Source organism: Typopeltis vanoorti, chromosome 14, assembly GCF_054136105.1.
Source record: "Typopeltis vanoorti isolate ZY-2024b chromosome 14, IOZ_Tvanoo_1.0, whole genome shotgun sequence".
Lineage (NCBI taxonomy): Eukaryota > Metazoa > Arthropoda > Arachnida > Uropygi > Thelyphonidae > Typopeltis > Typopeltis vanoorti.
This window is the reverse complement of record NC_143562.1, coordinates 119567932-119580143: the sequence shown is the minus strand read 5'-3', so window position 1 is coordinate 119580143 and position 12212 is coordinate 119567932. Positions and strand designations below refer to the sequence as shown.

The window sequence follows — 12212 nt, the reverse complement described above, 5'->3', positions numbered from 1 at the left end:
ATACTAAGGAAGAAGTGGAGAAATTTTTTGAGGATTTAGAGAAAGGAACTGACACAATGAAAAAGGAAAAGTTGGTCCTTCATGGGGAACTAAATAGCACAGTAGGAAATGATTGTTAGACATACAAAAATTTATTGGGAAAATTCCTGGGAAAAAAGAGCAAAGCTAATAATAATGGCAAATAGCTGTTGGAATTCTGCTCAGGACATGGACTGGTTATTACTAACACAATGTTCCAACATAAAAATGCACACAAATTCACATGGAGAGAAGAAGCAAGGAGTAAGAAAAGATTCATTGACTATATTATTGTTGATAGTGATGTTTTCTCCCTGTTCCAGGATACCAGAGTGTATAGAGGATTTGAAATTGGAAGTGATCATTTATTCTTGAGCAGGATAAAATTGAAATTCATATTGAAAAGAAGAACATATAAGAAAGTTTTAAAGGGAATAAAAGTTGAGCAGCTCTCGGGTGTAAACTGTAGACTAAAATACACAAACATCATTGAAGACAAAATAAATATTTGTGAAAAGGAACCAAACCTTGGAGACTCAGTGGCAAGCCATGAAGAAAACACTGATTGATTCAGTTAGAGAGGCATGTGGTGAGGTTGTAAGGATAGAACATTCAAAACTCCATGGTGGACACAGGAAGTTAAAGAGGCAGTGAAAGAAAAGAAGAAAGCATATCAAAAGTTCCTGGCAAATAAGTCAGCTTGTGCTCTTAGAGAATACAGAGACAAATGTAAGAAAGCTAAACACTGTTAAACTAGCTAAACAAAAGTCATAGGAGGAATTGGTAAGGACATAGCAGGAGTAGATGATATTCGACCAGAAATGCTAAAGTATGGTGGTATAAAAGTCTTGCAGTGGCTGCACTGCATAGTTCAGAAGGCCTGGACAGAGGGACGAATTCCACATGATTGGAGTAGAGCTCTAATAGTACCCATATATAAAAAGGGAAATAAAACTGAATGTGAGATTACAGAGGCATTTGTCTACTGAGTGTGCCTCATAAGATATATGCAAGCATACTTGAGAAACAGTTGAGAAGGATTGTGGAACAGAAGCTTGGCGAAGAACAAGCTAGTACCCATATAAAAAAAGGGAAATAAAACTGAATGTGAGAATTACAGAGGTATTTCTCTACTGAGTGTTCCTCATAAGATATATGGAAGCATACTTGAGAAACGGTTGAGAAGGATTATGGAACAGAAGCTTGGTGAAGAACAAGATGGATTTAGGCCAAATAGAAGCTGTCAGGATCAGATTTTCACTTGACGACAGATAGTTAAGAAATTCTGGGAATATAACAAAGATGTGTATTTAAGTTTTGTAGATCTGGAAAAGACATATGACAAGTTGCCAAGAGAGAAGCTATTCGAAACACTACAGTTGTATGTGAATGGGACATTATATCAAGCAGTACTTAGTCTTTATTTGAGTTGTAAGTCAGCAGTTAGAATTGAAGTACAGGAAGGGGGTTTAACGTTAAATCTGGTGTCAGAGAAGGATTACATTATCTCCTCTGTTATTCATTATCTATATGGATCACATCATGAAGGAAAGTGGCATTAAACATGATATCAAAATTTGAGATGTTAATCTCAGCTCTTTGCTTTATGTGGATGATGTTATACTTCTAAATAAATTCACTACAAGTCTGCAAGATTCCCTGACTAAAGGGAATAACTGTTGTAATAGATATGGTATGAAGGTCAGCATTAAAAAGACAAAGACAATACAAATATGTAGAAACGTTAAAAATATCAACTGCATTGTGAATGGGGAACATATAGAACAAGTAAAACATTTCAGCTATTTAGGCATGATTTTTAGTGAAGATGGTACATTAAATATGGAAATAGACAACAGAATCAATATAGGTGGTATGGTGGGAAGTCAATTGAATAAATTCATATAGAATAAGAGAGAAATTAGTCGTAACACTGAATTAGCTGTATACAAGACAGTATTCAAGCCAATTTTAACTTACGAATCTGAGAGCTGGGTCAGAAGTAAAAACACTCGACCAAAGACTGCAGATATGATAACTCCTGAGAAAGATTAGGAGCATGAATAGATGGCATCAATGGAAATATATTATTAAAAACGAGGATATTAGGAAAGAACTTGACATTGCCAGCATCCAGGAATGTGTTAACAGAGCTCATCTCAGGTGGTATGGTCACTTAAACAGAATGGGCAAGGAAAGATTAGCAAAACAAGTGTTCTCTGCCAGGTTGGCAACAAAACGACCCAGAAGAAGACCAAGATATAGGTGGATTGATACGGTACAAAGTGCCTTAGACGATAGAAATATAAGGTCTGATAATGTTGGAGTCGTGACAGGTAACAGACTGATTTAGAGGAAAATTGTAGATACGAAGTTAGTAATATGGTTTAATTACTACAAAAAAAATAATTTTTTTTGTAGTACTATCATATCTTGTACACCCCTTGATTGTATATATCAGAAATTTGATGAATTCCAGATAACTGGAATACAGCTCTCACAGTTATCTATAAAAAGGGGGAATAAAGCTGAATGTGCATTTATAGAGGAATTTCTCCAAGTGTTTCGACAGTAAGATTTATGCATCCATATTTGAAAACAGGTTGAGAAAATTTTAAAAAAAGAAAAGCTAGGTTTGTTTTAAATAGGTGGTCAAGATCAGATTTTCAATTATGACAAATCGTTGAGAAATCATTAGAACATAGCAATTATCTGTACAATGTAACAATGTTTTGTTGATCTTGAAAAGGTATATGACAAGGTGACTGACCAGAGAAAAGCTTTTTAGAATGCTACAATTACATGAGCTAAATGAAATATTATACAGAGCAATACATAGTGGATATTTAAGTTGTAATTCTGCAATCAAAATTGAAGGAAATACAAGAAGATGGTTCGATATAAGATCAAGCGTGCACACCATCTCTACTCTTATTCATAATCTATATGGATCACAGTAAGAAAGAAAGCATTAAACGTGATATTAGAATAGGATGTATTAAAACTTAACCTTTTTACTTTATGTAGACGATGTACTCCTGAACATATCTGGAGTAAGTCCCCAGGATTCTCTAGCTAAATTGAATAATAGCTATAACAAATTTGGAATGAAAATAAATAATAAAAAGACCAGAACTATGAAAATAGGCAGGAACATAGAAAACTTCAGCTACATTCTCTTATTTAGGTATAGTTTTTAGTAACGATGGCAAATTAAATATGGAAAATAGACAACAAAACAAGCTATGCTGATAATGGTAAGGAGGTAGTTGAATTTATATGGAATAAGAGAGAAATTAGCCAAAACATTAAACTAGCAATGTACAAGACAGTGTTGAAACCAATGTTAAGTAATAGATTTAAAGTTCGGTTAGAAATAAAGCACTTGAAAGTTTAGAGACAAGAGATATCAAAATTATGAGAGGGATGCTTAAGGGTCAAAGCTGTGTAACTGAGAGGAGACCTCCACATAGCCTTTAAAGGAATGCAGAAAACCGACCAGGGGTTCTGACCTAATGTCCAATCCTCACCTTCTTATGGTGCATCCTGTTAGGTATCTACCAGAATACTAAATGATCGAGGATGGGATGGCAATTTGGGATTTGGCGGACCAAACTGTATTCTTATTGGCTTAAACCAAAATATAAAATGATGGTACATGAAAGAATTTCAAGAAGATTAGCAAAACAAGTGTTCTCTGGCAGGAAAAAGACCCAGATATAGGTGGACTGATATGGTAAAAAGTGCCTTAGTAGATAGAAATATAAGATCTGATAATGTTGGAGTCTTGACAGATAACAGACTCATTTGGAGGAAAATTGTAGATAGGAAGTTAGTAATGATGTAAATTTTTCATGTAGTACTGTTATATCCTGTACACCCCTTGATGGTACATGGCAGGAATTTGATGATGACAAAATAATCAAAGTTGATACTGGTAGGGAGGTAGTTGAATAAATTTATATGGAATAATAGAGAAATTAGCAAAAACACTGAACTGGTAGTGTACAAGACAGTGTTCAAACCAATGTTAAGTAATAGAGTTTAAAAGTTTTGATAGTGTCTTGAAAGTTTAGAGACAAGGGATATGAGAAAATTAAGAGGCCTTTAGATGGCATCAATATCAGAATCATTAAAAATGAAGATATTAAAGAAAGATCTTAACGTTATTAGCATTCGCGAACACATGAGGTTTAAGTGACCATACCACATCAGATATGATAATTTAAACAACACGAGAGAGGAAATATTAGCAAAACAGGTGTTGATGCCAAAATGGCAAGAAAAATATCCAGATGAAGGTGAACATCTAGGTGTACAGATTCAGTCAGAAATGCTTTAGAAGTATAAAAAGTTAGATACAACAACATTGGAGTGTTGACAAGTAATCGACTAATCTGGAGGAAGGCATTGATAGAAGATTAGTAATAATGTAAACCCACTGAGGGTACACATTAAGAAATCGATGATTATGTTTAAACAATTACAGAAATTTGATAATGTTTATCAGCAATAAATGAAAAAATTTTTAAATATTCTGGCAATGTTGAGTGGCCAGCACCATTAATAAATGCACAATTTGGTTGGTACAAATGGGTTATCCCATACAAAACTAAAATGCAAGTGCATTACTGTAATTAGTTTGTGAACCAGAGACTAGATGATGCATGCAGGTTTCCATTTGAGTGATATTCTTGGGATTTGTCGAAATGCAACAGATAAGGCTGCAATTTGATAATCTGAATACAGTAATACCGTGATTAAAATTCAGGATGAGTTCCTAGAAGACAAAGTACTAAGCGAAATAGCATTAAACGAGGTCATTTTAACATACTATGACCCCGTTAAAATAGCATTTTAACGGGGTCATAGTAAATAGGGATAGGGGAACAGGCGACCAAGAATAAACAAGTTTTACTTTAAGTTATTTTTATAATAACTTTCCTTTCGTGGCTTTTGGTGTTTGGAATTATACAAAAGCAATGGTTTTAACATGGCATGACCATTGGCGTTACTGACCAGAAGAAAGGTTAAAAGGTCTTTTGCAGGTTTGAATCCTGGTGGTCACTTTTGCTTATGTGATATAAATGTGCACTTTGGTATTCTCTTCCCGAAAAGTTCCATTTCATCAACATTAAAAACTAGTTCAGGAGGATAATTTCCTCTTTCAATTATGCTCTTAAAGTTGATGGAAAGATTGAAGCAGCTTCAGTATCTGCACTCGCTGCTTCTCTGGTGATTTGAATGTTGTTAGGTTGCTTCTTTTTTTATTTTATTTTATTTTTTTGAATCTAACCAACTTCTGCTAGCTGCAAAGTTTTCGCTCGTATCCTCTCTTTGTTTTTGAATATGATTAAAAATACTTCTGGCCTTTTCTATGATTATTGTCTGACTTAATGGCATGTTGTGTTTGGTTTCATCATCAATCCAAATGGAAAAATTTTCTCCATTTCCTCTTAAACATTGCTTCTGGATTGGGTTACCTTTGTTGCAGAAGACGCTATGGTTGCTGAACACTTAATTTTGCCCCGTTGACAATTCCTTGTTTTTTAAAGTCATTTGTGTAGTAGAAGTAGACTCATTTAAAGCAGCTCCAATGTTAACTTAAATATATCTTTTTCTTTTAACCTTTTGCTGATTAGTTCGGGTTCAGGAATAATCGTATTATATACGAATCAAGGGAAATACAGCAATGAATTGAATCAGCGTAAATTTAGCACTTTTTAGGCTTTGAGTAGAACCACATTATATCGAATCATTGACGAATATTTAGTGCTTTCTTTAGGGTACAGGAAAAAACTGCATTATAGCGAATCAGTGTTAATCAGGGTAACGTTTAACTGGGTCTTACTATACAGTGTTACGGGGTCTTTATCATTGATAAAGCAATTACTCAGGGTTGTCCCGATATTCTGCTGTATTTGAACTAAAAGAGAAGTGGCTATTTTGTTGCTAGCATAAGGAACAGCTGAGCAAAAACAAATGTGCTATTTTACTGCATTTACATGCAAGAAACTGAAAATGAATGTTTAATGTTAATTATCATCCTCCTCAGCCGAGATGAATTATAAATGAATTCTGATGACAATTCCAAGCAATCTACTATAAAAAAAAAGTTGTAGCTAATTATATAGTTAAACTCTATACAGGGAGTCCTCGAGTTACGTCGGAGATCCGTTCCTACGGACCGACATAAGGCAATTTTCGATGCAAGTTTGAATTACCTAGCCTAAGTTACTTACCTAACCTAAAACACCCTAAAGTCATACGTATATATCAAGAAACAGAACTAGGCCATGGGAAAATGAAAGGGAGAACATAATTACTGTATAATACAGAAAAATGACAAAAATGAAACTGTAATAAAAAAGCACACATAAAAATGAGAATAATCCCCAAAATGACAAATGAAACTGTACATTCTGTACAGGTGATTAAAAAAAACAAAACAAAACTGAAAACAATTCTTTACCTTTTATCCTGTGGTTGGCTTGCACACTGGAAGGGGCGTTGCAAGGAGGGAGAGACTGACTTAATGGAAGGAGGCAGTATCATTGGCAATATAGGTACGATTACGCATATGTTTCCAAAATAGGCCTGTCTTGTCCACATTAAACACTAGTTGAGTGCTGTAGCCCCCCCCCCCCCCCTTATTATCTCAGCCAACCCCTCAGGAAACTCACCAGTTGCTTTATCATCACCACTAGCAGCTTCACCTTGCACCTTAAGGTTATATAAATTGCCCCGATCCTTAAACCAACCTTTACTAGCATTAAACTCGTCACCTGCACTCGTTTCCCCCTTTCACTTTTCAATGCCTCAAACAATCTTTTTGCCTTTTCTTGAATTAACATGAGGCAAATTGGGATACGCCGTTGATGCTGGTCTTCCAGCCAAAGAACAAGAAGCCTTTCCATCTTAATCATGAGCCTACTACGTTTTTTCGTAATCACAGTCAATTTCATGGGCATCAATCCTTTCACGTGTTCAAGGATGCGAACTTTATCCTTGATAATAGTCCCGACTGTGGTACGACTTAAAGTTCAACGCACAGCCGATGTTCGTTGGTGTTTCTCCCTTTTTTGTCCTTTTAATGTCTAATTTCACTTCTAATGTAATGGCTTTCCTTTTCTTCGACACACTGCCGTTGGAAGAGTCTGCCTTACGTTTGGGAGCCATATTGAAGGGTAAAAAGTCACAAAAAACACAAACACAAAAGTGAGAGAGCAGATGTAAACAAAGCACGCGGTACCCAAAGAGTGTATGCTAGGACCCAAGCAACGAAACCTCTCCCAAACAAACGGCGTATTCTTCCGCTGCACGCTGCTTCAAGTCAAAATTTATTTTTAAAATTATTTATGGGAATACCGCCATAAAGTCTAAACGATGCATGTCGAGGACCCCCTGTACCATTATCTTAATGGCTAATATAGCCTACTTTTGTTTAGGAGTGCCTTTTTTTTTTACGATGTCATTGGCACTTTACCCAAAATTCTAGGGCATTACTGAAGTGTTATAAAACTTATATATGAAGAATAAAAATAGGAGAAATTTTGGACATACCTTTTTGGATGTTTTCTGTCGCCTTATTCCAGTATGTGCCTTCATATGTTGTTAAAGGAAGGGGGGATTTTTTGGGGGGAAGTGAGGGAATTATTTGAAAAAACTCAGATTTTTAATATACGTATAATAATATTATTATTATTATTAGGGGTTGGTAGAGAGCATTTCGGGATGGGGTGTGTGCGAGAAGGATCTGAAGATATAAAATTTTTTGGGAGAAGAGGAGGAATTTAAGGGAAAAAGTCAGGGGTGGGAGTGACGGGGTGCGAGCCATTTCGACAACTGTCGTCTTCGGAAATCATGGGGGGAAGTGGATGCTATGTCATGACGGTTAGGTGTTTCTGTCTTTGGTGTACTCGTGTTTGTCTCCTACTGGTCGGATTCGTGACCTAATTTTTATGTTGTGGAGCTTCTAACTCTCTGAGATTATGTAGGGTCAGTGAACGTTTATGACATTTTAAAAAAAGGGAAACTTCTAAACGAAAGTAGGCTATATTAGCCATTAAAATAGTTTTTTTAGAGGAGTAATCTTGGGAATTTCCCCAGAAATAATACCTATAAACTGTATACAATTTCATGCTGCTGAATATATAATTTAAAAACATTGTGGTTCTTGTTCCTAAAAACAGTTCAAAATAAGGTCTAATATTTCAATGACTTCAAAAGGGAAAATAGACAATTCACTTACCAAAACTTTTGTAGTTATTAGCTAACCATTCTAGTAGAGGCACTGAATCTACAAGTTCCAATTCTACTCCCGTCTTAAAAGCAAAAGATCATGATATTTTAATGATATACTTTCTTAATAAGAATACCAAAATTTAAACAGTAATTAATATTTCATACATATAAAATCAGAAAATTTCAAGAATTATAGCAACCTAATCTTATTCAATATCATGACAGAACACTGACATTTCAGCAGCAAGTCAATTCTTCTCTTGACAGAAGAGAAAGCATAGTTGTCTTTGCAAAAATTTCAGCCATATTGCAGTGAATTATCACCATGATAATTAAGCTGATACAAGAGCTAATAATTGTATCTCTCAGTTAGCAGGCTAGTCTGTTTTGGAAGAGAAACCATGTCCCAGAGATTCAGCTTTGATTATAATGATCTATAAAAAGTCACCCCATCTTGACTAAAAACTAAGCATTCTTGATGGGGCTTAAAAATAAGTCCACAAGAATTTTACTCAGCCTTACAGTACAGATAAACCCACCTCACAAATGCATGCATTTAGCAGTTACAATCTATGATAGAAGCCCATATTTTGTAGACTGCAGTCACTAGCAAAGAGGAGAAAGATGAATGATATGATTGAGACTTAAAAACTTATGAAAGGGCCACCCAGGATTTCAATTGATGGCATTTTTCAATTTATGAAGGGTGGGGAAAGGACAAGAGGGCATCCTTGGAAGAAGGGGGGGGGGGGGGGGCAAGATTTTTCTCTCATGGGTGGTGTGCGATTGGAATGGATTAACATCGAGTGCAAGCAGAGTGAATGAATTCAAGAATAAGTATGATAGTTGGTGCATGTAGTTTGTGGCCTCCCTAGATGAGTCCCTGACTCCCTGGAGGTCTCTTAATAATAATGAGATGCAAAAGAAACTATAGCACATTAGTAGCATGCATCTGTCAACTTTTTTTTTTTTTTTTTTGAAGAGTTGGAGATTTTAGTTGATGGGAAACACCTCATGAAAGAGCTGTTCCAAAGGTTAGATAAAATAAAATAGAAGCAGACATGGTGTGTTTCCAATGGTGTGAGCTGAAAAGGAATGTTGGACAAGTGCTGCTCTTGTTTTGTTAAACAAGTGGAGGAATGCTGGCTGACAGTTCAGTTGAGCAGTTTCCATGGAATACCTGTAGAAAACAGAAAAGTGCATCTGGAAGTGGGAGATAGAGATGGAAGTGAGTCAGTAAGGGAGGCATCATCTACAAACCAAATGCCTATTATGGGCAGCACTGAGAATTCTTAGTGAAGTTTTGTGTGTCTCACTCAAAACATGTGAACAGTTTTCTAAAGATGTGTGATCTGGAATGTGTCAAGTTAGTAGATGAAAAGGTGAAAAGCAGCATCTTGAGGGAAAGATGAGATACTAAGATAGGATGAAGGTAAATGTCTAGAGAGATGATCTGTCTGGTGATTTGTGTATTACTGAGGATAAGGGAACGGTAAGTTGAGTCAATTTTGATGTCTCCTCTGTTCACCAATGCCCCCCCCGGAACTTACACCTCGGGTCTTCTCTCGTGGATAGTTCACTCAGGATGAAGAAAAGGAAGCCCCCTCTCATCTTCCAACCAATCCTTTTATACACTAGCGTCCCTGCACCTTTGATTAAGTTTTTGGGACCCCTAGCATCCCCATGAGAGTCTTGCTAGTAGTTTGGAGAACCCTGTATAATGTTTCTCGAAAATTCACCTACAATCTTACTTCCTCTCTTGACTGCCTTAATCTTGCCTACGGGCCTTTCTTTTTGATTCGTGTCGAGCCCTTTCAATGTTGACCTTGAAGGTCACCTGCGATGGGTCTTGCAAACAATCTTCAAAAGACATGCCGAATTTCGGGTGATGCTCTTGGTTTCAATACTTCTACATCCCTTCATAAACAATGAAGGAGTTAATTCCCTTTGGGCTTATTTTGCTCTTTATACAGATGGCTTTACATAGGTGGTTAAAATATACATTTTTACAAAACATTTCAGGTGAATTCCTACTGCAAAAAGTCGATGTTTTTAGATAATTTATTCTGGCAACATCAAATTTTTACAAAAGCTCATATTTTAGATAATTTATTCTGGCAACATCAAATTTTTACAAAAGCTCATAAATTTATTTGTTTCAATTTTTGCCTAAGTTATAGGCATCTTCAATACAGGATTATAGAAAGGCAATTAAACAATAACAGACAATTCTAAGTGTCACCTTAGTAGCTAATGTAAGGTAACAATCTATTTCCTAACTAAATACACACACAAAGTTAGAAAAGATTAGCATATTTAAAAAAATACTACTGCCCACAAAGGAGACAGATATAGACCATTTTTTAACAAAGACGTTCTATGAGGAAACAGATTTTATCTTGTCTTGTTCCAATAAAATGTTTAGATGGCATGCTCAGCAAGTCCATCCAGATTGTCCAGGCTCATGATATTTATTATAAGAGCTGTGTGTTTCAGATGAAACAAAGCAGATCTTCCAGTTTGTCCAAAATAAGATAAGCCATCACAGCAAGGAATGTGGCACACATTTGAAAAATCTAGAAGTGGAGGCTTATCCTTAGAAGAGAGAAAGGTGGAGCTTTTTCTGATGGAAAGAAGAAAAAAAATCAATGATTTTAAAACTTTTGCTCTACATGTAAAAATACCTTGCACATAATGGAGAGAAATGAGTTATTTCTTCTGCATTGAAAAAGCATAGATACCATAAATGTGCTTTCATTCATTTTATTAAGATGTAGATTTAACATGTTGCAATTCTTTTTTTGTAAAAGTTTGTGTGAAGTACATCAAAAAATCATGCATGATGCAATAATCTCTTAATAGTTAGCCTTTTGACTAAGATGTTCGTGAGATTCAGCATGGATATAACTGCATATACAAGTCTTCTGAAAAACTGAAAATTGTAGCTTCCATTTCATTTACGAAGTAGATCTAAAAAAGCTATTTACTTAATTATTTTTTTAAGGGGAATTGGATCCTGGGATGAAGTGCACTTAATTTAGAAAGAAACTGCAACTTAGTGGAAGAGTAATTCAAAATTACAAAAATATTGTCCACATATTTGTACCTATGTGCAGGTCTAGATGAATTATTATCAAAGACACGTTCAAGGTGTTCTACGAAGTAGTTGGCAATGGTAGGAGAAATAGGACAGCCCATAGCTGTTTATTCAATTTGTTGATACAATTTGCTTCTCAAGGAGAAACGATGAGAATGTATAATGAAACCAAATAGTCTATTAATATTGGAAAGAAATTCTTCTTGAAGAAATTCAATGGTGTCTGATAAAGGAATATTAGCAAGAAAGGATTAGAATCAGGATAGATTCTCAGCTTAGATGCAGTATCTAAGCTAAGAATAACATTAGAAGCAGTGAGATGAATAAATTTTATTTTTGAAATCCAAGTTGTTCTCTTTTTTTTTTTTTTTTTTTTTTAATATTTAAGTACAAGCTCTTCTAGAAGTCACAAGTAAATTAGAGAAATATTTAGATATATGTGTTCATGACTTCATGAAATAAGGCTTTAAGCTTATTTTTGTTTTTCATCCCAATTAGAAACATCAATAAGAGAATTACGTCTATTTATCTGACTACAAGTAGGATCTGAAGGGAGGGACCTATAAGTAGAATAGTATTGAAGTAATAGACATTTTTCTATCATATTCTCTTATCTTGGAGAGGAAAAAAAAGCCTTTACCTTGTCAGCTTTAAATTTAGAAAAAGACTGGGTCAAGGAGGGTTGCACTAAAAAGAATTTTTTGCCCCAATCAAAATAAATTCTGTTAGCTGTTTTAAGAGAAGAACTGAATGCCTGTATCTCATCATCATCAAATTCCTGCCATGTACCCTCAAGGGGTGTACAGGATATGATAGTACTACATGAAAAAAATTACATCATTATTAATTTCCT

General features: G+C 35.2%; 1 protein-coding gene across 1 annotated transcript in view; it reads right to left on the bottom strand.

The window, feature by feature from the left end:
• The window catches only part of eRF1 (eukaryotic release factor 1), a 254647-nt gene that overhangs the window by 40773 nt on the left and 201662 nt on the right, over positions 1 to 12212 (bottom strand). Inside the window, exon 9 of the mRNA XM_090404490.1 lies at positions 8270 to 8342. Within this exon, the coding sequence (XP_090260616.1) occupies positions 8270 to 8342 (73 nt within the window). The remainder of the gene's footprint in view (positions 1 to 8269; positions 8343 to 12212) is intronic.